The 27,663-nt window shown below is 40.9% G+C and overlaps 1 protein-coding gene across 1 annotated transcript in view; it reads right to left on the bottom strand.

The window, feature by feature from the left end:
* Positions 1 to 9,933: 9,933 nt before the first annotated feature.
* Positions 9,934 to 27,663, bottom strand: part of zdhhc9 (zinc finger DHHC-type palmitoyltransferase 9) — a 39,887-nt gene continuing 22,157 nt past the window's right edge. Inside the window, exons 3-9 of the mRNA XM_055889388.1 lie at positions 26,411 to 26,569; positions 24,718 to 24,855; positions 22,502 to 22,548; positions 21,483 to 21,587; positions 14,979 to 15,082; positions 14,487 to 14,574; positions 9,934 to 13,963 (exon numbers count right to left, since the gene is read on the bottom strand). Of these exons, the coding sequence (XP_055745363.1) occupies positions 13,757 to 13,963; positions 14,487 to 14,574; positions 14,979 to 15,082; positions 21,483 to 21,587; positions 22,502 to 22,548; positions 24,718 to 24,855; positions 26,411 to 26,569 (848 nt within the window). The 3' untranslated portion in view covers positions 9,934 to 13,756. The remainder of the gene's footprint in view (positions 13,964 to 14,486; positions 14,575 to 14,978; positions 15,083 to 21,482; positions 21,588 to 22,501; positions 22,549 to 24,717; positions 24,856 to 26,410; positions 26,570 to 27,663) is intronic.

The raw sequence follows: 27,663 nt of genomic DNA, 5'->3' as shown, positions 1-27,663 counted from the left end.
AACAGGAAGTACCCGTGACTCACTCCGTTGAGAAATGGTCACCAGAATCAGATTATGCTACAGGACTGCTTTGCTAGCGCGGATTGGAATATGTTTCGAGACTCCGCCAATAACTTTGATGAGCTAACCACCTCCGTCACCGGTGTCGTGACTTGACTTTAACATTATTCTGAAGACTTATTTATCTAATTACCTAAATATGTCTAATTGTTACCTGATTAAATTAATCATTAACTCATTAGGATCTGGGACACCACGAGAGTGGTTCTTTAACTTCTCTAGGGTAGGGGGCAGCATTTTCACGTTTGGATGAAAAACATACCCAGATTCAACTGCCAGTTACTCATCGCCAGGAGATAAGATATGCATATTATTAGTAGATGTGGATAGAAAACACTCTGAAGTTTCTAAAACTGTTTGAATCATGTCTGTGAGTATAACAGAACATACTTAGCAGGCGAAACCCCGAGGACAAACCATTCAGATTTTTTGTTTGTTTGTTTGAGGTCACTGTCTTTTCAATGAGTTTTCATTGGGAAACCAGATTCCTAAGCAACTTGCTTGCAGTTCCTACGGCTTCCACTGGATGTCAACAGTCGTGAGAAATAGGTTGAGGTTATTCCTTTGTGTAATGAAGAAATACGGCCATCTTGAAGTCGAGGCACTCCTGGTGTCCTAGACATGGGTTTCAATCAAACAGAAGGCATGCTACATATCGTTTTAATCCTGTATTGAACACATATCACGTCTTCAATTTTATCGATTATTAACGTTAAAAAATACCTTAAGTTGTATTACATAAGTAGTTTGACATTTTTTGGCAAAGTTTACAGGTAACCTTTGATATATTTTGTCGTCATGTTTGAGAAAGTTGGAACCGGTGTTTTTCTGTATCAAACGCGCCAAATAAATGGACATTTTGGACATATATCGACGGAATTAATCGAACAAAAGGACCATTTGTGATGTTTATGGGACAAAGGTAAGGCATGAATTATATTTTTATTCAGCGTTTTGTGTCGCGCCTGCAGGGTTGAAATGTTTTCTCTCTTTTGTTTACAATGGTGCTATGCTCAGATAATAGCATCGTATGCTTTCGCTGAAAAGCCTATTTGAATTCTGACATGTTGGCTGGATTCACAACCAGTGTAGCTTTAATTTGATATCTTTCATGTGTGATTTAATGAAAGTTGGATTTTATAGTAATTTTCATAGTCATTCATTTTAATGTGGCGCTATGCATTTTCTCAGGCTTTCTGCCAAGTGATACAGTAGCGTCTTGCCTAAACTCAGATTTTTGGATATAAATATGAACTTTACCGAACATAAAATACATGTATTGTGTAACATGAAGTCCTATGAGTGTCATCTGATGAAGATTATCAAAGGTTAGTGATTAATTCTATCTCTATTTCTGCTTTTTGTTAATGCTCTCTTTAGCTGGAAAAAGGGCTGTCTTTTTCTGTGACTTGGCTCATACCTTACATAATCGTTTGGTGTGCTTTCGTCGTAAAACCTTTTTGAAATCGGACACTTTGGCTGGATTTACAACAAGTGTAGCTTTAAAATGGTGTAAAATACTTGTATGTTTGAGGAACTTAAATTATGGGATTTCTGTTGTTTGAATTTGGCGCCCTGTAGTATCACTGGCTGTTGATGAGGTGGGACGCTAACGTCCCACATACCCTAGAGAGGTTAAAGAGTTACCATCTCCCGAATTAAACACTAAAAGGTCTTTACCTATCACATCTATAAACAGTCAACTTACTAATCATAACCTCGTATCATATCATTATTCTGAACAGTCGTAACCTTGCATCTGCAAAAACCTGAGCCTTACTTATGATTCAGTACTACACAAATTGGTTTAATTATTTATTTACTAGCTAAATAAAATGGTAACACAGGCTAAACATACACACTTAATATGTTAGAAACAGGTCCCTAGCGGACTGACAACAATATGGCTAATTGTTACAAAAGACATGGAGCAAGAGGGACAGAGACACTTAACGTTGGTACATTTAGAAACTACTCTAACTTATAGTACTCCTATACTTTGCACACGAACCGTCGCCCGCTTGGCGTATGAAATCATGAATGCATTTACGTGAAATGCCTTGGTTCGCCGTGTATCTCCCGGAACCGGGCCGCCTTGGAAAGGGGGTTGGGCCTTTATTGCGGCACGCTTGTAAGGCTCTGATTATCCAGAAGGGTTCCAACAAGTATTCTACTGTTGTTCTTCTCTGAAGTTGTCCGGTATCCGGTGTCTTGTCGTGTAGTCCTGAACAGAACTACAGAGTTTATTCTCCTTCCATTCACTCCGGAAGATGCTTCTTTGAAGATGGGCTAGCCAGCCCAGTTGCAGTCACCAATGCTCTGGATAACATAAAAACAGCCTAACCAGCTCTGCTAGGGTGAGTAAAATTGTCAGAGTGAGCTGTTCTCTCATTTGTGTCTGGAAGTAGCTAGCCAACGTTAGCCAGTTAGTTTGGGTGCTTGTTATGAGATTTTTATGAATAAATGACTAAAATATGTATACATTTGACTTAGATGTTACTGTATGAATGAAACTTATTATAATCATAATGCTGAGTGTAATATGTTCCTTGTTAGAAAGAATGGGCTTATCTTCAGCCAGGCTTGAATGATGTGTCTACCCAGGGAGGGGAAAGACCTTGGGTTGGTTGCAGATAGTTTATCAGGTGGCAGACAGTAATGAGAACGCTAACTATACTGCCATTGTATCCGAGAGGAGGATGGACATTAAAACCTATGACATCATTTTTATTATATAACCTGATGTAAATTGTACTATGATTCAGTACTCTCGAGAATAAACGCTATTGATTGATTGATTTTGAGACTGGTTTCTGTCCATTTTATGTTGATAAGTATCTTACAAATTCTTATGTATGGACAGAGTGTTTTAATTGAATTGGTTGATAAACATAGGAATTAAATTCCTTTAACAGTGCTTGACTGCTGTTGTTAGGTCAGAATGCTCGGATCAACCCTACTCCTCGGCCAGAGTGTCCAGTGTGCACTCTTAACGCTCCGAGAGCGAAACGCTCTGAATTTACGAATGGACAATCAGACAACGCTTTGAGTTTACAAACGTCCAGAGCGCACTCTCTGGCACTCCAGATTAAATTTACGAACACACCTGTAGAATAAACCAGCCTTAACACCCTGACTACACTGCTCGCGTCACATGCATTGCAAAATAAATGTAGAAATCTATATTATTCAAATATTGCACCCACACTGCTCGTGCGCGTCAACGAGTGTCTGCGTTGCCAAGGGATAAATTAGAAGTCAGTTTTATTTGTGATGCAGATCACGCTGCAAGTCCTGCCTCTCCTATCTCCTCATTGGTTTATAGAAGCAGATACCCACGTGCCATCTCCTCATTGGTTATACCCACGTGGGTGATTGAAAGACGAACAGTGTTGTCGGTCGTCGTGGTAATACTATGAATGTTTAGATGCCAATCACAATATAAGTTCAAAGAAGAGAAAGCCTGGAAGGAGGAGAGAAGACTAGAAACAATTCAATTGACCGCTTTATGTGTGGATTCATTGTCTGAGTAGAGGACCATGTGCGTTTCATGTAAAATAACAACTCAATGTTTATATCCCAGGACAAATTAGCTAGCAACAGCAAGCTAGCTAAATATGACAAATTAGCTAGCAAGTGCAAGCTAGCTAGCTCAATTGCCATAAATGTTTTCGACCTGTCCCCAAATTAATGTAATTGGTTCGGAGTTTGTTTTTATATTTTAACCTGCGTGTCGTGATCGCGTTTGGTGTGGGGGGACAAAACAAATGTATGCACGATGGTGCGCAGCCGGTTTGGGTTCCATGTTAGTCTTTAAATCTTTGGTTGTTTATAACATGGCCTCACATGTGAATCCTTAAAGAGATGGGTGGGGCTAAGGCTTTAGAGGGTGTGAACGATGCTGAATGGGTGTAGACAAAGAAGAGCTCTCCAGTGGGTGTACCAAAACATTCAAAGGCCATTTTCTCAAAAGTGAGGTTACAAGTTTATCAACTTTCAAAGCAGAATGACTTTCCCATTGTTCCTCAAGTGTATTATATATAATACCGTTTTCTAGCTCTGAGTCTCTACTTTTATCCAATGTAAAAAACACAATTACATATTTTGCTACATAAGACCGATTCGAGCCGGTCAGTCACATATACAACTTGCACACCCAGACGTAAACGTAGGTGAGTGGTGTAAAAAGTATTACGAGAAATTAATAGTATAATGGGTTACTAGAGTTTAACTTGCTAGGTAGAGACTTAGTATGGACAGAGCACGCAATTTATAGGGGACTGATCTACAGTGCCAGCCTAATTATAGTGAAAGTTGATCCTAGAAAGAGACTCTAGTCTCGGAGAGGAAATTTTAAAAAGGATGCTCCCTCCAAAGTTTCTCTTTCCCTCTGAAATGGCAGTATTTTATAAAAATTCAGCGCATTACATTACATAAATAATAGACATGTGTTACGTTCCCCAGTTTCTGTGTTCTGTTTTGTATTTGAGTGTGTGTTTCAGGAGATGGCTTCCTGAAGTACTCCCCAACCAGCTGATTGGTCAACCCCAGGCTAATTGGTGATTGGAGCTGACCCCGCCCCCTCGTCAAGAAGCAGCTGACTCTAATCACCATTGCCACCTGAAGATAAAATCCAGTGTTCTGCCCAGGAGAAAGAGGAGAGAGATGAGATAAGGAGTAGAGATTTGGAGATTGAGAGAGAGAAAAATTAGATCGTGATTTAGTGTGGGTTGTGTATCAGAAAGTGTGGTATGTACTGTTGTTGTTGGTAGCAGTTTTTCTATGTCCTGTGTTTGTGAGTGTTTGTGAAATCATTAATAATTACTCTGTTTCATTTGTTCCCAGGGGGGAAGGAGAAGGCACTTTGGGAGTGCTTAGGCAAGAGGCCCGCGGGCATACATATACCCGTAGTATATTTACTGTCTAGGCACACTAGGTAAGACCTGGGCGGACCACCCCCTGTATTTTGTTTAGGGCACCAGACGGTGCTAAGTTAGGTAAGTTAAGTGGGTAGGCAGGTTAGATAGGAGAGGGGGAACTTTGATATTTACTTTCTTTGCTTTGGTTCCGTCCAGCCCCTTTTCCCCATATTACCGTGTAAGAAAATAAATTCTAGTAAACGGTAAATTCTGCTTTTGTGTCATCCTTACTCGCACCTACAGTCCATACCTCTTGCACTTCAGAGAGTTGAGTTGTAGCAGGGAGTTGCATTCCCTCTTCTCAGAGGCGTGCGTAACAACATGTAATAAGTGTGAAGCAGAAAGTGAATATCCTACAGAAATAATTATATAGAGAAACATTGTTAGGGTAGACTAAAATGAAAAACAATGGCTTCCAATAGTGACAAAGTTACATTTTTAAACTTTGAAATCGGGGGAAAAGCAGAACAGTGTTTGAGAGGGAAATTAGTGCATTAGCAGTAGAGATTGAGAAGGTCTTCCTATTGGGAAAGAAGGGAGTCCTAGTTGAAGGAAACATAGAGACAAGTGAAAGTAACAAAGTGAATGGTAATATTAGTGGCTTTCAGATAGCACTCTAATAATGCAATATCTTTGTAAACGTTTCCTTATAAAAAGGTCACATGATGAACAGAGGGATGGAACATTGGGACTGATGTTAAATTAGAGGCCGCCATCTGGTGTTTGGGTTAGAGATAAGTTTCCTGTGGAACAATGGATAGCCGCCAGTACTCACTGAACTCAAACAGGCGGTAAGGGTCATAGTGAGACATTTGGGACCGAGGTATGAATAATTGAATAAGACACGTTTTTGACAAGTTCCAATTATTATTACTCAATTGTATAGTTTGGGTAGCACAAATTATTTAAGTAAGAAGGCCATATCATCTACAACCATAATCTGTTTCCATTACGTGGAACTGTGTCCAGAATTGAAGTATACTCAAGTAAATGTTTTTAGTACCGACTATTGTCTTTTTGAAGGTCTTAGCAGATTTGTTAAACAGGTTTCATGTTTTGACTAGTTTATGTCCCAGGGACAGTTAGCACAGAACTGTGTGTCAACCAACAGTTCAAAAAGATTACAAGAGGGGTTCTGGGATTGCTTACTTTAGAAGGTGCCTATTCAGCTTTACGGGACATCGTATCAGCTGATGTGTCTGAAGTTTAATTCGGTATATGCATGGTTTTATTTAAGACTTCCTGCCCAATATGCAGTAAACTCAATAAATTATTAAGAATGTTTAGGACCGATTAAAATGTAGCATAGTGAAAACTAACTACATGTTTATTTTCTTTCTTCAAAGGCTCATGGAATATCCGCTACCAAGTAAAAAAAAAAAAAAAAAAACTTTTATCAACGATTCTGTATCTCTCCTTTGAAATGCTTTCTGAGAGTGGTCCCTTGGAGTTAGTATGAAGGTAACTGAATCCGGCTGGTAAAGGAGCCCCAAATAAAGTAAGGCCATTTTGTTTGTTTTTACCTGTCATTGAATATTTGTTAGTGGTGTTGATACTGATTTATTGTGTGGGGTCTTTTTATTTTAGTGGATTTTTCACAGGTTAGAAAGGATGTACCTTAAAGGGCACACAAAATAACTTTCCTGAAGTATCTATTGTCCGAGTTTTGGTTGCACACATGTCAATTACCTTGATAAGAAATGTACTGAAAAACCCAATGTAAACCAGATACACAAAATGTTTGAAATATTGTTAAATAATGTGAGGTACAGGGAAAGAAACACTCACTTAAATCGGGATGAATGACCTTTGACCTCTGTTCTGACTTTCTGGTGAGGCCTGATCACTATCACTAGAAAGACTAGAGACATTGGGTGAGATTTAATGGGTTATGTAAACACTAATAATTAAGAAGTTTATCATTTATCATCAACAGTCCTATGTGTGATTTGAAACATGAGAAGGATAGAGAGAGCGCTGACCCTGAATGAGGGACACCTGTCTCATCTACTTTACCATTACCTTATGGGAGACAGTTAAGTTAAGATGGAGTCATCAAGGGTTGTAATTGTAATTTATTTGTTATGTTGATTTAACAGGCAGTGTTGTTTTTTTTGGGACGCATGAATCACGATGCGAGTCGTGTCCAAAAGGGGAATTACCAATCCCCTGGCACCCTTTGCTAAATATGCAAATTCATTTTCTTCCCATGCCTCCCTGTAAAAGGAAAACAGGTATGTTGTTAATGATTGACAGTTACTCCAAATTGATTGAAGTTTTCCCCACCTCGAGTGATATATGAAGAAGTGTATTGCTGTTGTTTTGTTTTCGTCTTGCTTTAATACAAATCTCATCAGATTGGGGTTGCTGGATGGTCGGGATTTCTCCCTAAGGATTAGCCCTCTGACTCCCCGACCCTGTAACTCTGTGGTGAGATCGCCAAGATGATAGGGGAGTAAGCCAATTTGGGGGGGGGGGGGGGGGGGGGGGGGGGGGGTTTCAACTGTGTGTTCTTCTCTTTGACATTTGTATTAAGAATACTGGTAGTAGTACTAATTTGTCATACAGTGAATAATTTCTCATAAATAAATTATGTCTGTATTTCCTGAATCAGAAATGTTTAAACTAAACTGTTGTTCTGATCTGTCCTCTCTAGAGGTTATGGCGAAGGTGACCACAGATGGTATCTAGATGCATGGAAGGGATAATTTGACTGAGAACAGTGTAAACCTCACCCCCCCCCTCTAACCGGCTGAAGTAATGGCGACAATGGCGTTCACTATGGTCCTTCTCCACTTCTACCGTGAGACCTGAATCAGAGACAGCAACCTGTATACAGCATCCAGTCGAGGCTATCAACTGCCTTTTCTCTCATGCCTTTTCTCTCAGGAGTGCGACATGTGTCCATGTGGAGTGAGCATGGAGAGAGATCCCGTCCAAACTTCTCTCATGCTGCTGGTGTACTGGTAGGAAAATGGAAAATACATAATGGACTGTAAAACACAGTTGTGGCTCAGGTGAGAGAAATCGGGACATTATCAAGGGCCATCCACTTTGAACATGTGCCATTGGGAGGATGAACTGAAACACCAGAAGAATGAATGCTGGGAGGGAGGAGGGTGGTCAACCATGCCCGTAATTAATTTAGGCTTATCCAAAATTGTTCATTTGGGGTATCAGGTTAATTGTGGAGGTCTGCACACTGCAAAATGTATATTACTTTAAACTAGAAATAGATTGAGATACCGATCTTTCATTAATATGCCACTCGCGACAAAAGCTCCAGCTGAAATGTCATTGCCAGAATCCATAAATCAAATTGTGTAATGAAGCATATATGCAACTGTATGAAGCAAAGGTCTAAAGCCATGGTTTTACAAGAAGGATTGCACAACTCAGAATGAAGGGTTTGAAATAACGAAGTGTCTGGTTGTGTTGATTTCCCTTACTTTAATAGGCGTACATAACCTTTTGATAGAAGCTATAATCTAATGTTTAACTTAAAATGTAATGATGAATAAATCACAGATTGAGTGATATTTTAAAAAAATGTTTGTGCTTTTCTAATAACCAATTTCTGTGTTCATGCAAGTGACTGATTGCAGATACTGATGGTGTGGATTCGTTCAATTTGGCAGTATGCCCAGACCCTTGTTTTGAGAACGAAATATCTGTTTCAAGTGCTCGGCTTAGGGAGAAGAGGCCTTGTGCGGTATTGGTCGGTCACATGAATGAAGCAAACGTTAATGATGAATTAATTATAAATGATGAACAAGCTAAATCATACAAATAATAACTTGTCTGCAGAATATAAGATAAAAGGGACTGCCCCGGTAGAGCTTCTGACAGACGTTCACAATGGTGCATCAAGTTTGTTGGAAACTCTCTTGTAGAATTTCCACGACAGAACGTTCAAAACAATATTGTGACGAAAGATGCAACCCATGAATAGGAGGACGGGCTCATTGTAATGGCTGGAATGGAAGTATCAAACAAACATATAGAAAGCACTTTTGACTCCGTTCCATCTATTCCATTCCAACCATTACAATGAGCCGTCCTGCTATAAATCCTCCCACCAGTCTCGACTGATGTATAGCCTACTTCACTGTGGAAAAGGGGCCACAATACGTGTCATGTTATGATTTTCAGTTTGCTTCCTTCCATGACTGGTTTTTGCATTCTTCTCCAAGGATCATAAGGAAAGAAATCAAACAAATTGCTATGTGTATTTACAATCCCCTTCTCCAAAAGGATCGCTCATTCACCTAGCGCTTATCAATTTATAAATTACAGTGCATGGATATTCTATCAGAAAATATAAAGTAGATGCTTTTTCCCACTTGGAACCATCAGGTTCGCGCGACCTTGGGCTCTATTCAATCTGTAAAGCTGCTTACAGATTCCACAAAAGAAATGTAAAGGTAATTTCCGATTGAGCTGACATATGCAGTATTTACCGTGAATGCAGCCTCTGCTAAAGTAGATACATTGCCATTAAATTTCAGCCCCTTATTCCTGGTTTCCTCACGCATAAAGGTGGTGGAATTATTAGGGAATTAAGTCCAGGTCAGAATATGGCATAGGTGTTGCCATACCTCCGCTACACCTTCATTTCTTAGATATCCACTCCAAACAAATGGCGGGTGAATAGTCACTGAGATAGGGACCAGAGGGTCAATCTGGCTGATGTCCTTGTCAAAGAATGTCTATTTATAGCCCTGGTTACACCTTGCATTAACATGTGGTTTTCATGATCTGATCAAGATGATCCAATTACTATCTGTTCAAGGTTCTGTGTCAACTCATGGTTTTTAAATGTCTCTTATCCTTCCACTGTGTCTGTATTGTGACCAGATTTCCTGGTCCCTCCCCTGTATGCAAATTATTTGACATATTTTTGGGCAGTCAGCAGTCAAAATCCTTTCCATGCAATAATTCAGAGACAAGATGATTAATAATAATGACAATATCATTCAATTAGCAGAAATGTCAATCAATCATGTAAAAAGAAGTGAGAAATATCATGAAATATACATAATCACAATGTTATTACTAAACAAAGTGAACATAAATAGTATTCCATCAGTGGTATTGTATCTACTGTATAATGTACGGTGTTATGTAGATCAGAGCATTCAGATCGGAGACCCTCGTCACGTACTTTTCACACTATAAATCAAAATCATACATCCAAACATTGAGAGAAAAAAAGTCCAAACTTACCAAGTCATTGTTTAGACTATTACTATATGCCCATAGCGATAACATTAATGGTCCAATTACCTTTCAACCAGCATAAACTTTAACATGAACATTCCCTTATTCATTTGTTAAATCACAATCACCAATACGGTCACAATTTCCATTGACATCAATGCAGCAGCACAGTTATCTACTGAGAGAGAATTTTTACAACTGGCTAGAACTTAATACTATTCAGGGGGAAAAAAACGAATCAACTTAAATTGATAGGATTGGTTTGAGGGTAGACTTAACTGCTCCGAAAGACAAAAATAGATCAAAAAAGAAAATGAATACATTTCCTGAAAGTCCTTCTCAATACACACACAAATTCAGGAAATACTGTACACCACTATTTGATTAAAACATCCATTTGTTGTCCATTTCACAAGGCGGCTTACATTCTCAGCAGCTCCGGGGTAAAACTTCCCCTAGGTACAGATCTATAGTAGGATCGGCTTCCCCTCCCCCAATCCTAACCTTAAAGGGATACTTTGGGATTTTGTCAAATGAGGACCTTTATCTACTTCCCCAGAGTCAGAAGAACTCATGGATACCACTTGTGTGTGTCTGCGTGCAGTTTGAAGGAAGTTGCTAACTCTAGTTAGCATTGCCTAGCGAAACTACCTCCAACTTCATTCACACTGGACGCAGAGACCATTGGTGGGGCAAATTCTAAACTGACCCTGACCGGCGTCTAGGGGCAGCGGCACAAGTATCCTTCCAGAATCTGTAGACTACGCAAGTGAATATGGATTTGGCTTTTATCTTTCCTTCCTTAAAATAACCCCTTCCATGACTGTCACTGGATTGTTTGATAGTCTACTCCAGATTTTAAATAAAGTGATAAAAACACTGCAAGGGCCTAGGTGGAAACAACTAGTAACTCCCCTACTCACGTTTCCAATACAAATACACTTTTTCACTGGAAAGGACAATCTTTGTGAAATGAAATCAACAAAAGTATAAACCCACTGCTTGGCCATATACAGTAGCTCCGCCATCCTTTTCATTCATTAAAATCGGATTATTTCAGTATCATTCTGTTCCGGTCATATATAAATAAGGCAATAGTAAACATGTCGTCCCCCACGAATGATGCACTGCCCTCATTTGGGCCAATTGAGAGAATGCGTGTGACTAAACACATTTTCACTTTGGGCGTATCAGTATAACTTAGTAAATACTGGATCTCTATGGCAAGATACATCATTCACCAAAGCTTCATCAAAATAGGGCCAGTGCGGTCTGAGATATCGCGTGTGACTAACGTATGAATGAAAGGACGGAGACAGATCTGCAGTCCCCTCTTCATCGTGGGGTACAATTATATTGGGCATATAAAAAGGCTGAACGATACTGTCAACGTTGTTATACTAATTGTTTCTACACAAGTACACATCACAATTACTCGGCCTTGCATACAACACAAAGCGCAATACAAACTCTCTCCAATCAATATCAGTTTAACATATCAACCCAACAGTCAAGCAAGCCAGTCTCACTGACTATCCCTTTGTGAATCCTTGTCCCTTCGAGTTGTCTTGGGCTGAAGCACCTGAAATTCTCAACCACCTTGCCCACCTCTCACAAACCCCCATAATCCTCTGCTCCATTTGGTGTGAAATGAACAGAATGTGTGGAAAGGAGAAAGAGAGAGAAAGCAGCTTCAGTCTCTTGATTTTTCGGTTTGATAATGAGCCTGTCACGGATGGCTTTGGCCGTGACTCTGTTGCCTGGGGAACTGAATATCTTCCCCGGGAAAGATGGAGCGGGAAGAAAGGACGCGAAAGAGCGAGGCATGGAGGAGTGGAAACAATGAAAGCTTTCCTCATCAATGGATCATGACATGGAGCAAGGACACCACGTTGACAGTGAAAGCTAGGAGGACAAATTCAGGAGTTACATGACTTGCAAGAAGCAAGGCAGGCCTTCATACACAGGCAAATATCTAACATTGGACACATGCACTTTCTAAAAACAGAGACAATCTTCATCAGAAATAGATCCAAGTTTGTTTTTTTAACACCTACATACGGTATGTACATTTAACCAATGGCTTTACTTCATTTTTTTTTTGCAGTCTCATTGGTAACTATAAAAAAGCGACGTTATTTCTCGTTGGACAGTCTGCAATGTACGACTTGGAGTGCCGAGTCATGAACTGGAGTCTAAGGGTCTCTCTATAGATAGACAACCTTATAGCTATAGTCGCATGTGATAGTGCAGCTTCTTGATAAGGCACTGTAACTAGTGTCTACTGTCAGCAGCAATCAGGCCTTCTCTGTCACACACACACAGGTTGGGGTTTCCAATATAAATTCAGTCAATTCAGAGGGTCAACTTTTTTTCTTTTTTTTCTCCCTTGGAAAATGTATTTAATTATACTTTCTGAATTGACTGAATTGAAATGCCCCCAACACTGGCACACACGCCTACCCAGACACACTCTGGAACAGTGACAAAGTGTCTATTTCTAATGCTAGATACAGGAACTCTGAGCGTGCCCCTGCAAACGGTCTGCGGAAATGTGGATGTTCAACTATTCCAGAATATTTGACCTTTTTGCTATAACAGTATAAAAATGGAAGGACGGTAGCCGAGGCTGCACCTTCATCTCAACAAATCTAGTCAGAGATGTTCATTAGGATAGAACTAGATGCAGCAATATCAGTGGGAATCAGGTAGTGTAGTTTCACTTCCCGGAAGAGACAAAATGGTGGCTGAGATATTGCCTCCATCTCAACCGCAAAGGATGGTAAAGTGTTTCCTTTCGCCACTATGTTTTACTGTTAAAACACACCCTAAACTAGTTGTCAGTCCTTATATTCTCATTATCCAAACGGCCAACTTTCCCATTAATTGCATAGGGGGCTGTTCGTGTGGTTCAGTAGAGAAGATGAGAACGGTCTAATAGTGTGTATGCGTTAAGAGGATTTACAACACAAAAGCTAGTATGTTAGAACTGGCTTTTTCACATTTTAAAAGTCATCACAGCTACAAAACAAAAAAGACAGAAAAAGTTGAATTAACAAATCAGAGCGAGTCCACAGGTAGCCATAAGCCAGAGGCGCCTGGGTACGGTGCACATTTTAGGACACCCTCAGCCTCACACTACCCGGGGATAAACAGTCATCTGCATCCAGTGATATCGCAGTTCTTCCCACAGTTTCACCATCCTCTCGTGTTTTTACACACAATGTTCAGGGCAACGAGAAAGGTGCTGAGCCACCAGCCACCAGCCCCCAATACCCAACCCCACCCTTCTGGAGTGTGAATGTCAATCAAGCAGTCCTGCAGTCACTGAGTTAGCGGGGAGGCAGGGTTTGGTGTGGGCACCAACTCTACATATCTGGTGGAATGAGCAGGGAGTCAGAGCCTTGCGGTCATTCCCCACTCATTACAGGCAGATAGATGCTTTTCACTCGTATAGAGGTTGATTAAAGTGTCTCCTCACTGGTCCAGACAGAGCGTTTTATTGATAAACTGACTTTGGGCGGGGCAAGGAAGGAGTCTCCACCCCCACCACGCAGCTAGAGCGCCTTCTCCTTGGCGATAATGACGGAGGCCTCCACATCAGTTTCAGGTGAGGCCAGGGGCGGGACTTTGGTGGGAGTGGGCGGCTTCTCCTTCTTGGGGGAGCGGCTTCTTTTCTCTGCGTGGGCGATGGCCGAGTCTGCGATGCTGGGCTTGGCGTCGTCGGGGCTGTGCTCGTTGGGGATGAGTGGAGCTGTAGTTTTCTACAGAGGGAACATGAAACAATAAGGATACGAATAGTAGCCAAAGACTGTAAACCATTGAAGGCTGCCCTGTATTTGAATTCAGGGGATGTGAAAAGGCAAGATATTGCACCGGTAAAAATATACTGATAAAGTGAGGCACAAAATGGCTACAGACAAAGTGAGGTACAATACTGCAACAGTAGATGGTAACTGTAGACATTGCAATGTACAAAATGGCTATAGTAGGATAGACTAGACATCAGTACAAAATAGCATCTGTACAGACACAAAATGTCTACAGAACTGTGAGCTGCTGAGTACATTAATAGTATCTCTATAAAAAAAGGAAAACGGTTTCTGCTCTAGAGTACATTGTTCACCCCGTTCACCTCCTTTGCTCTCCTCCCTCTATGTAATTGATTTAGGCTATATTTTATGCACGTTCACTGTACTAATGCTTTGTGTCTGGCAAGCTGAAACCATTTTAGTGCCCGACAGTAAATCTGTGTGTGTGCATGCGTTTGTGCGTGCGTGCACTTACTGTGGTCTGTGGCACTGGATTGCTCTGGGTGGCAGTGGATGCGGGAACAGGCAAATCATCCTGCGTCAGTCCTCTTCTGTCCAAGACACTGCCAAGGGGAGACAGACAGTCATCAACAACACCCTATTCACCACCGAACAGAAAAGGAGAGAGCGAGAGAATGAGAGAAAGACAAAGGAGGGAGGTAGGGGGAGGAGGATAAAGGGGGAGGCTACAGTATGAGAGAGGAATAATATTAGAGACTACGAACTAGAAAGTAGTGAGAGTGAGACGAGGGAGGGTCGGAAAGGGCAGGAGGACCAGAGGGTGGCTATAGAGAAGAAGAATAGTAGAGGGAAGTTAGCAAGAGGAAGATAAAGAGAAGCAGCAAGAGAGAGAGAGACCATGAGGAGAGAGGGTAAAACAACGAAAAACCACAGCAGCAGAGTATTTTCTACACTAGTTAATCCTATGAGCACAGATAAGGCCGCTAGTGCTCCTTCTGTACAGTACCTGGGGTATGCAGGCCCACATAACACTTCACAGCAGTTCTTGACAATGTTCTTGTGGCTGTAGGGGTTCTGCAGCCGGTTCTTTCCCGACCATGAGCCTTTGATCTGTAAAACACAAAATACAGCCACCCGTAAAAAAACAAAAAAAAAACAGTAGGCCTTCATAAAGTATTCACGCCCTTCGACTTTTTCTTCTGTTACAAATTGGAATGACATTTTTTATTTTTACGAACTACACAAAATACTCTACTGTGAAAGTGGAAGAAAAATGCTAACATATTTGAAAGATTAATGAAAAATAAAACACTAATATATATTGATTAGATAAGTACTGAAACCCCTGAGTCAATCACCTTCGCCAGTGATTACAGCTGAGAGTCTTTCTGGGTAAGTTTCTATGAGCTTTGCACTCCTGGATTGTACACTATTTCCACATTATTATTTTTAAACTCTTCGAGCTCTGTCAAGTTGATTGTTGATAATTACTAGACTGCCATTTTTAAGTCGTGCCATAGATTTTCATGCCAATAAGTCAAAACTGTAACAAGGCCACTTTGGAACATCTAGTGTATATTTGGCCTTGAGTTTTAGGTTTAGTGTATATTTGGCCTTGAGTTTTAGGTTATTGTCCTGCTGAAAGGTGAATGCCTCCCAGTGGCTGTTGGAAAGCATACTGATCCAGGTTTTCCTCTACGATTTTGCTTGTGCCAAGCACCATTCATTTTTTTTTGTTATCTTGAAAAATTCAACATTCCTTTCAACAATTACAAGCATACCAATAACATGATGCAGCCACCACTATGCTTGAAAATATATAGAGTGGCACTCAGTGATGTGTTGTGTTGGATTTGCCCCAAACATAATGCTTTCTATTCAGGACAAGATTGAATTGCTTTGCCAAATGCTTTGCAGTAATACTTTAGTTCCTTATTGCAAACATGATGCATGTTTTGGAATATTTTTTTATACAAATGTCCTTCTTTTCACTCCTCATTTGTCTCCTATCACAGCCATTAAACTCTGTTTTAAAATCCCTGAGAGGTTTCCTTCCTCTCCGGCAACTGAGTTAGAAAGGACACCTGTATCTTTGTATTGATTGGGTGAATTGATACACCATCCAAAGCTTAATGAATAGCTTCACCATGCTCAAAGGGATATTCAGTGTCGCCTTTACCAATAGAGTTCAGTGTGTCAAATCGGAGGGCCTGTTGTCCGGACCTCTGGCAGTCTCAATGGGGGTGCCACAGGGTTCAATTTTCAGGCCGACTCTTTTCTCTGTATATGTCGCTCTTGCTGCGGGTGATTCCCTGATCCACCTCTACGCAGACGACACCATTCTGTATACATCTGGCCCTTCTTTGGACTAAGTGTTAACAAATCTCCAAACAAGCTTCAATGCCATACAACACCCCTTCCGTGGCCTCCAACTGCTCTTAAACGGTAGTAAAACTAAATGCATGCTTTTCAACCGTTCGCTGCCCGCACCCGCCCGCCCGACTAGCATCACTACTCTGGACGGTTCTGACTTAGAATATGTGGACAACTACAAATACCTAGGTGTCTGGCTAGACTGTAAACTCTCCTTCCAGACTCATATTAAACATCTCCAATCCAAAATGAAATCTAAAAGAATCGGCTTCCTATTTCGCAACATAGCCTTCTTCTCTCACGCCGCCAAACATACCCTCGTAAAACTGACTATCCTACCGATCCTCGACTTCGGCGATGTCATTTACAAAATAGTCTCCAACACTCTACTCAGCAAACTGGATGCAGTCTATCACAGTGCCATCCGTTTTGTCACCAAAGCCCCATATACCACCCACCGCTGCGACCTGTATGCTCTAGTCGGCTGGCCCTCGCTACATAGTCATCGCCAGACTCACTGGCTCCAGGACATCTATAAGTCTATGCTAGGTAAAGCTCCGCCTTATCTCAGCTCACTGGTCACGATAACAACACCCACCCGTAGCACTCGCTCCAGCAGGTATATCTCACAGGTCATCCCCAAAGCCAACACCTCCTTTGGCCGCCTTTCCTTACAGTTCTCTGCTGCCAATGACTGGAACGAATTGCAAAAATCGCTGAAGCTGGAGACTTATTTCCCTCACTAACTTTAAACATCAGCTATCTGAGCAGCTAACCGATCGCTGCAGCTGTACATAGCCCATCTGTAAATAGCCCATCCAATCTACGTACCTCATCCCAATATTGTTTTTATTTACTTTTCTGCTCTTTTGCACACCAGTATTTCTACTTGCACATCTATCACTCCAGTGTTAATTTGCTCAATTGTAATTACTTCGCTACTATGGCCTATTTATTGCCTTACCTACTCATGCCATTTGCACACACTGAATTTAGACGTTCTTTTTTTTCTATTGTGTTATTGACTGTACGCTTTCTTATTCCATGTGTAACTGTGTTGTTGTGTCACACTGTTTTGCTTTATCTTGACCAGGTCGCAGTTGTAAATGAGAACTTGTTCTCAACTAGCCTACCTGGTTAAATAAAGGTGAAATAAAAATACAAATAAAATACCGTTCTTTGTGAGGCATTGGAAAACCTCCCTGGTTTTTGTGCTCGCAATTCACTGCTCTCGTGGTGGACCTTACAGACACAATTATGTGTAGGGTACAAAGATGGGGTAATAAGAATTTATGTTGAGTCCATGCAAGTTATTATGCGACTTGTTAAGCACATTTTTACTCCTGAACGTATTTAGGCTTGCCATAAAAAGGGGTTGAATTCTTGACTCAAGACATTTCAGCTTCATTTTTGAAATTAATTTGTAAAAATGTGTAAAAACAAAATGACACTGACATTGTGTGTAGATCAGTGGCACAAAATCTAAATCTAATCCATTTTAAATTCAGGCTTTAACAAAATGTGGAAAAAAGGCAAAGGATGTGAATACTTTCTGAAGGCACTGTAGCAAGGAATACATTTATTGTGCCATCTCTTCTACACGTTGTAAATTCCATTTCCATTCGGTGAACTGAAATCCAAGTCCATTCATTTCAATGAGGTATATTGTAATTTCAGTTCTGTAATTGACTGAATTGGAATGAAATAGACCCCAAACCTACTTCTGCCAAATGCAAACCACGCCCTTACAGACAGATCTCAGACACTGCCTGTCTGGTTACCATTTAAAAAGAATAGGAGATATTCAGTATTGCCTCCCCCTACTAAAATAATTTCCCTTTAGTTATACCTTATTCAAAAGTACGGTTCCATTTTTAGATTGTAATCCCACAGGGTTACACTTGACCTACAAAAAATATCTGGTGAGGGATTTTAAAAATTCCCGATCAAAGTATAAGATAGGTATGTTAATATGCATGTATACAGGGCATATTGTCATTAAAATGACCAAATTCTTTAACACAATTCTGTGTTGATGGGTAGTGATACTAGGATATATTTCTCCAAAACGGAAATAATTCTTCACACAAAGAGTTATCAATGCATGAAGTATCCAGCTGGTAGGGTTGCAAATCTACCCAAAATATACCAAAGTTAGCAGAATCTTTGGAAATTAACAGGTAATGCACAGTAATTTAGGTAATTTATACTTGAACAAAAACAAGACAAAAACACACAAAATACATACAAAAGTAGTAGATTCGGCAAAAAAATTGTGGATTCGGCTATTTCAGCCACACCTGTTTCTGACAGTTTTATAAAATCAAGCACACAGCCATGCAATCTCCATAGACAAACATTGGCAGTAGAATGGCCTTACTGAAGACCTCAGTGACTTTCAACGTGGCAACTTCATAGGATGCCACCTTTCCAACAAGTCAGTTCGACAAATTTCTGCCCTGCTAGAGCTGCCCCGGTCAACTGTAAGTGCTGTTATTGTGAAGTGGAAACGTCTAGGAGCAACAACGGGTCAGCCACGAAGTGGTAAGTCCACACAAACTCACAGAACGTGACCCCCGAGTGCTGAAGCGCATAAAAATAGAGTTCCAAACTGCAACATCAGCACAATAACTTTGTTGGGAGGTTCATGAAATGGGTTTCCGTGGCCGAGCAGCCGCACACAAGCGTAAGATCAAGTCCCCACAGCAATTTTCCAACATCTAGTGAAAGCCTTCCCAGAAAGTGGAGGCTGTGTCCACATTTTATTTGGTCATGTAGTGCACATATTGTCCAGGAGTTTCTAGTGGACAGACCATATGGTTCAAGAGAAAATTGCCTAATTAATGACAAAAAGCATCTAATCAACAATGGCATTCATTTCAATGAACTCTGCAACTCTTCTAGCTATTGAATTTTTTCACAACTGCAACCAGATTGGCACCAAAACATGACCTATTGACATAGTAAAATAAATGTGTAAAAAATAAAGAATATTTCATGCTGAAATCCTCATATTAGACATCAATAGTATTTACTATGTTTATGGTTTATAGTTAGGATGATGCTTTACAGCTTTGTTATATTTCTTATTTTAAAGTAATCTTATTTTATATATTTTACAGGTGATAAGGCCACACAGGGGGCCAGAGATAATTACAGACTACCTGAAGTACCCAAAAAGGCCACTAGATGTCATTGATAAAATTCCTGCCAAAAACCACAAGTTACCAAAATTCTGGTTGTTTACTTGTAAACTTAGGTTTCCAGTAATATACCCTCCCTTTGAAACCCTACCTGCTGGTGAATGTAATGGAAACAGAAATCCTTAAGGGTGTTCAGAAATATACTAGACGGGTCCTTTCAGGAGGTTAGACCTCAGATATACACTGGATGTACAAAACAACACAAATACCTCAATAACTGTGTCAAAAAATACCCAAACATGTAAAGGAGGAAATTACATTTTTCTACCTTTGTGTACCTATTCAGGATACATCAACGAACGCATCGCATATCCATCATGATGCATTTCTGTATAGTACAAATCAGGACCTATTCGGTTACCGTCATTCTGTTATCAGGTGTTAATCCACTTCACTTACCAAAATAGATTTTCATATCACAGCTTTTACATCCCATTATTTTTGCGGACATCTTTGAATCTTAATTCAGAATAGACATTTAACTGAGTTTTTGGAAAACTTGGTCACAAATGGAGGGCATTTTTTTTTACCATCATTCTGTTACAGAAATGTACATCTGCACAGTTGTTCAAGTAAATGTGTTTTTGTACAATTTTCATTGGAAATGGTTGAAAGTAGTCATTGTGCATAGAGTTGTATGGTTTGTTAAACTTTTGTTTGATGGTTTTGTCATTATGTTACCATGGAATTGCCCCCACTATTCAATATGTTTTTGTAAACTTGATGATTTATTGTTTATGTAATACCAATGGATTTGAGTGTCTAAGACTGCTATGTAGTCATTAATCAAACTTGAAATTAGAATTGAATCACTTCTGCATTGCCATATTTAGGCAGTAAAGCTTTTCCCCCCATGGTCATAAAATCACACTCGTCTTGGGTACTGTATAAAAACCTACGACTGGTACAGGTAGATTTCCCTCAGAGCCTTGCATTCATCAGAATAAGAAGTCTGTGTCTGCATTTGAAAACAAAGACACTGAGTAAATATTGCCATGGTGTATTTGATTGGATCCCCCCCCCCCCCCCCCCCCCCCCCAGGGCTATAAAGGGGAAAAAAGGGTGTGTGGTTGCCAAGGTGACAGCTGACTGGAGAACTTTGGAGTGTTTACATCACCCACCCTGAGTGTATATTTATCTTTCCAGCCATGCCATGTTAGCACTCCACTTTCAGCATTTAAACAGAACCCTGGCGTGAAGCAGCTCCTAACAACTGACACAGAGTCAGGTCTTATTGCATTATGGTTAAGGTTAGGATTAGGGGTAGCGTTAATCTGATCCCAGATCTGTGGGAATGTAAAAACTTTAACTCGAGTCCCGACTGTAGTCTCTACAGAGACGAGCTGCCTCCTACAACGTGCCAATGTTCCAACAACTGTACTTAGACAACATCAGTTTAGCATAGAGGAAAGGTGGGACATCCTTCTTACGTCACTGCCTTATCCGCTTGTTGCCCTAGCGTAAACATCCCCCAGACACAAAATAGTATCTCGAATATTTCGAATAAGTGCATTTCGCAAGTGGCTAGTTTGCGTCAACCTGGAATAAAAATACTGCAAAGGTTTGGCCTGCAAACTTTGGTTTCAAATTGCAACCCTCTGTCATATCTGCCTACAGGCTATGGTAAGACTTTTTCATAAGCACAATTGCTGTCTGCATTTTAAGCCCCGCCTACCCAATCTCATGATTTGTTGGGAGAGTTGTCAGTCTGAGGAGGACCCTTCCTGGATTTTTTTTCTCCCTTTTTCGAAGTTACCAAGAGATTCCCTCATGATTTCTGAGACTACCAGCTGTGTAAATAATCTAAAACATCCTTCCTTCCTTATCTCCATAATCACCAGTGCTGGATAAAAGAGGAAAGGCAGACAGTTTAAACTGTTGAGACACAGCCCCTGTAATAAGAGTAGTGAATGGTAGAGAAGAGATATACTCACATCCTCATTGGTGGTCTGGTTGAGGGAGATAAGATAAGAATGGAAGCCCGTCAATCCCACTACTGACCACAAGGTGAAGAAGCACACCAACACTTCCAGCACAGTGGGATGGGGTTAAAGAAACAGGACAGATACAGTAACAGTACTACAAGCTCTAACACGGAACCAAAACTGGCTGCGCGCGTGCGCCATCGTGCACAAATGTATTTTGTCCCCCTACATCAAATGCGATCACGACACGCAGGTTAAAATATCAAAACATACTCTGAACCAATGACATTCATTTGGGGACAGGTCAAAAAGCATTAAAAACATGTATGGCAATTTAGCTAGTTAGCTTGCACTTGCTAGCTAATTGGTCCTATTTAGCTAGCTTGCTTTTGCTAGCTAATTTGTCCTGGGATATAAACATTGAGTTGTTATTTTACCTGAAATGCACAAGGTCTTCTACTCCGACAATTAATCCACACATAAACCGGTCAACCGAATCGTTTCTAGTCATCTCTCCTCCTTCCAGGCTTTATCATCTTTGAACTTATATGGTGATTTTTGGCATCTACCCTTTCATAGTATTACCACGACAACCGGCAAAACATTTAGTCTTTCAATCACCCACGTGGGTATGCGTCAGAAATAGGAGTTCTATTTTAGCCCTTGGCATCGCAGACGCTCGTTGGCGCGCGAGCAGTGTGGGTGCAATAATTGAATAACATGGATTTCTAAATTTATTTTGTGACGCTCGCGCACGCAACGTGTCCGGTCAGCATGTAAGTCCACAGGTCAAGGATAGGTCTTTGTCGAACATGCAATCACTACTGATTTATTAGATCATTTTATGTTAAATGCCTCAGGGATGACTCCATTTAACATGATTTGACTCAAACTAAAATCTGTCTACCTTATGATAATTATGAATGTCTGATTATTTTAGGTTTAAAAAGTAAACTACGGTGGCCCTATGGGTCTATAAACAGATGGTATTATGAACTGTAGATTTATGTGGAACTGAAAGGATATGTCCCAGGTGTGTCTTGTAGTGTCTTCACAAACCCAGAGTCCACCGAGCCTGTAGAGAGGAGCACATAGTTAAAGAATGTTCTGTGGAGCACATACAGTGCACTCGGAAAGTATTCAGACCCCTTGACATTTTCCACTTTGTTAGTTAGCCTTATTTTCAAATTGATTAAAATTGATTGTTTTTTTCCCCTCATAAATCTACACACAATACCCCCATAATGACAAAATCAAAATCAGGTTTTTAGACATTTTTGCAAACATATTAAAAATAAACTGAAATATCACATTTACATAAGTATTTAGACATTTTACTCAGTACTTTGTTGAAGCACCTTTGGCAGCGATTACAGCCTCAAGTCTTTTGGGTCTGATGCTACAAGCTTGGCACACCTGTATTTGGTGAGTGTCTCCCATTCTTCTCTGCAGATCCTCTCAAGCTCTGTCAGGTTGGATGGGGAGCATCGCTGCACAGGTCTTTCAGGTCTCTCCAGGGATGTTCGATCAGTTTCAAGTCCGGGCTCTGGCAGGGCCACTCAGACATTCAGGGATTAGTTCCAAAGCTACTCCTACATTGTCTTGGATGAGTGCTTAGGGTCGTTGTCCTGTTGGAAGGTAAACCTAAATCTCCCCAGTCTGAGGTCCTGAGTGCTCTGGAGCAGGTTTTCATCAAGGATCTCTATGTACTTTACTCCCTTCATCTTTGCTTCGATCCTGACTAGTCTCCCAGGAACCTGCCGCTGAAAAACATCCACACAGCATGATGCTGCCACCACCATGCTGCACCGTAGGGATGGTGCCAGGTTTCCTCCCGACGTGATGCTTGGTATTCAGGCCAAAGAGGTCAATCTTGGTGTCATCAGACCAGAGCATCTTGTTTCTCATTGTCTGAGAATCTTTAGGTGCATTTATGCAAACTCCAAGCAGGCTTTTCTGTGCATTCTACTGCGGAGTGGCTTCCGTCTGGCCACCGTACCATAAAGGCCTAACTGGTGGAAACCTGCAGAGATCGTTGTGCTTCAGGAAGGTTCTCCCATCTCCACAGAGGAACTCCGGAGCTCTGTCAGAGTGACCATCGATTTCTTGCTTACCTCCCTGACCAAGGCCCTTCTCCCCCGATTGCTCAGTTTGGCCGGGCGGCCAGCTCTAGGAAGAGTCTTGGTGGTTCCAATTTTCTTCCATTTAAGAATGGAGACCACTGCGTTCTTGGGGACCTTCAATGCTGCAGAAATGTTTTGGTACCCTTCCCCAGATCTGTGCTCTGACATGCACTGTCAACTGTGGGACCTTATATAGACAGGTGTGTGCCTTTCCAAATCATGTCCAATCAATTGAATTTACTTGGACTCCAAATCAAGTTGTAGAAACATCTCAAGGATGATCAATGGAAACAGGATGGACCGGAGCTCAATTTCAAGTCTCATAGCAAAGGGTCTGAATACTTATGTAAAGGTTTCTGTTTTTTATAAATTAGCAAAAATGTCTAAAAACCTGTTTTTGCTTTGTCATTTTGGGGTATTGAGTGTATATTTATTTTTATTTAATTCATTTTAGAATAACGTAACAAAATGTGAAAAAAGTCAAGGGATCTGAATACTTTCCAAACGCACGGTACAAGAGTGTGCACGCACACACACACACACACTCTCCTAATAAGCTCCAAGACATACACTTACATGTTCCCCTCACTCACTCACTCGCTCCACCATTAAAAAAAGAAACTATTCATTCAAATTAGGAATGTAATTGACAGTGGCTTGGCTTGTGGCTTGAATTAAGATCACAAGCCTGGAGCCAATTATCCTGACTGTAACTCTCTGCTTTTCCCTGCCATCTCGCTGTCTGTAAAGTCCCACATATAGGAACAGACCAAAGGGAAGTGTGTGTGTGTAAGTGGGTCATCCAGGCAGTTACTTTTGCATGTCACTTCACGCTCCAGTCAAGCCTCAGCTGAACTAGGTCTCTTTTTCATCATATTTAGTCCGCATCCCTCACTCTCTCACAGACGCTTCCAGATCGATTACATTCTCTCAACTGTCAAGAGTGACGGTTTCCCGCACACACCTGTGAATTTCCTATCGCCCAATCTGTAAACACAGTCTTAAAGTACTGTCATGGTCTGAAACTGACCTGAATCTACATTTGCTTTTTGTTATTGTATTCTGCTCTGGTCTTGACTGACACATACGTTGCGAAACTATGAAGGAACAACAGTACTCACGCATCACCACGTGTACGATGGCGAAGGTGAAGATGTAGATGGTAAGCAGGGACAGGGACAGAGTGAACAGGTAGAAGTAGCGGTAGTTCCTCTTGCCCACACAGTTGCCCACCCAGGGGCAGTGATGGTCAAAACGATCTGTAGAAAAGAGGAGCGGGAGGAGGTCAAAGATGGAGAGGGAAGAGGTTCTGTGGCCACGGGATCAAATGCATATTTCAACACAGACACAGAAACAAACTAAGTTCAATTTAACTTGGAGATGTAAATGAGTGCGTTGGATAGACCCTTCCCCAAAGTTCTGCTGGTTAAAGGCTGAACAAAAATGAATTTTTTATTTATTTAGCTAGGTAGTCATTGAAAACGAATTCTGACAATAAGAACCAAGTTCAACAAAGGTAAAGTAGCTATTGGCCCATGTCCTCTGCTACAATAGGTCACAATCCCTCAAAGACAAGCACACAGTTTTAACAGGAAATAAGAGCCATTTCCCTATAATTCCTTTTTCACTGATCTAAATATAGTGACCACTGTTTCTTCATTTACACTAGGACCAGAGCCAGAGTGAAGCTATCCAGGGTCAGACAGCTTTACAGAGGAAAGAAATCTTGCTTTACACTTTTCTCCCTGTGGCAGAGAACACGTACACGTTCAAATATATATGATGTCAGCATGCAGGTGGGGCACTTATGCTTCAATGCAGATCTGGAATGAAGAAAAACCATAAATATGATCTGTTGATGTACTGTATATAGAAAGGAGCCCAGTGTGTATAATCAACTACTAAATATTGTATGGCACAACGCACCACACCCACAAGACAGGTTCATTGAAAACACCTTCCTTCCAGCTATTAACCACACCCACTAGTTTCACTCCAATATGTGAAACATCTATGATTTTATTCACTACAATACTGCAACAGACTTAATTGCATTGAAGAAAGGTCATGTCTTTTGTTTTGTCCAACTCCTGTGCAAAGACGGGATGACCATTAAACCGACAGCCTTTATTAATTCATTGATCATATTGAGCCCTTACTGCAGAGTGGAGGGGCCTGAGCCCCACCTTTCCCATAAGGAGGCTAGCTGGCTGGCCCAGGCTGCTGTGTCATGCTGGTTGTGTGTGATACAGACTGCAGCAAGTGCACTGGCCCCACACAGATTGGGGGGGGGAATCATACACAATAACTGATGTTTAAAGGCCAAATGCATGGTTCAATCATGACTAGCCAAAATACTGTTATTCTGCCTAAGGCTTGACACGTTCATGCACACACGTGAAAAACTATCCTCAAGCAACAATCCAAAGAGTGCTTTGTAGAGAACTGGGGAGAATTAATAAAATATGCCAGCATTCCAAATCCCCACTGGAAACCCATTCAGCTATAGAATGTCCATCTCCGGATATAGAACTTATCAATAAACCTTCAGATTAAAACTATTTCCAATAAAATGTTCTAAAACACTGAAAAATAAAATGTAGGTAAGGTCAAGGCTTGAGCAAACAAATAAAAACTTGCATCAGCAGAATGTGTCCTTCACACGCTGATAAAAAAAGCTTGTTTTCAAACAATAGCCCGTCTCCGATTGAATTGAAATGTATGTGTAAAATGTGTATGTTATTTTCAGACTGAGTCTCTTTCATGACAAGAATAAGATGAATTGACTGAAGGGAGAAGAGTGCTCGCTCTTACCCACACAGTTGTCACAGATACTGCAGTGTGAGGCGCGAGGCGGTCGGAAGATCTTGCAGGTGTAGCAGTACTTCAGTTTGACGATCTGCCCGTTGATTTGGACGTTGCGGATCCGAGGTGGAGGCCGCTGCCCAGCCGGGACGTTCCCATTAGCCGCCTCTGAGACAACAAAAAGGTGGCCATTTGGGATCATACTCAGTTAACAATGGAGTCATATCTATTCATGTTCATACTGTGTAGTGCAAGTTTCACATACAGGTTAAGCCTAAATTGCCTTTAAACCAAGAATAATGATAATTTGGCTTCAGACATGTCTTAATCATGGATGATGATCCGCATTTAACAAGTTAGGAGTCATAGATCGACCACAAGCAAATTACATTAAGTCAACTAAATATACCAGAATTTAAACAATTGACCCAGAGTGCTGCTAAAACACACATAATCATATAGTCGAGCATCAATTCTATTGCACTGCTTGTTGCTAGCTCCATCGCCACACTTCAAAGTATTGTATTCAAAGCTGGTGGAAAACGAGGTTCCAATTGGGTTGAATATCTACACAGTGAAGCCGTGAGTTTAGAGCCAAAATGGCGGTTAAAAAATGAAGGGTTTGGAAGCACACACAAATGTGAATCGTCGAACCTTGAGAATGTCAGTGAATAACACAGTCGCTGCAGCCCAAGGTTCCACACACACCGGTCAGTTATTTACCATGTTTTATCATAGCAGGACTGTTATTTTTACTTATTAACCTGGACCTGGGACGATGGATCTTGTTGTGTCAGGGTATGTAGTCCTGTTTACAGTAACATGAATAGCTGTGGGAATCTGTTGCAATGCTCTCTATGGGCTGGCTGGCCAATAACACCAAAGACAATATCCGCACGTAACATGGCTGGTTAACTGTAAAATCGCCTAACCAAACTGCACTATCAATTTAGGAGTCTACAATCTCACCATGTTCAACCTGAATATCGATGTGCCTCAGAGTGGAGTCGAATATGCTCAAGGGCATAATTTATATACTTTTGAGGAGATGGGAAAATGGGCCGCTCGGTGCATTCTGGACGATTCTGGGACAAGGAGCTCTCCCCTTCAATGTGAGTCTATTGGGCGCTAGCTCAAAACCCCAACATTAACACGAATTTCGTCAACAATAAGTATAAAACATGAGATGTGAAATAATGAACTTGCTATCTGTAGTATCGTATAGCGTTGGAATCGTGATAGGCACGTTTCGACATATACAC

Source organism: Salvelinus fontinalis, chromosome 29 (genome assembly GCF_029448725.1).
Source record: "Salvelinus fontinalis isolate EN_2023a chromosome 29, ASM2944872v1, whole genome shotgun sequence".
NCBI lineage: Eukaryota > Metazoa > Chordata > Actinopteri > Salmoniformes > Salmonidae > Salvelinus > Salvelinus fontinalis.
The sequence above is the reverse complement of the archived record's forward strand: the minus strand, read 5'-3'. Positions and strand labels throughout refer to the sequence as shown.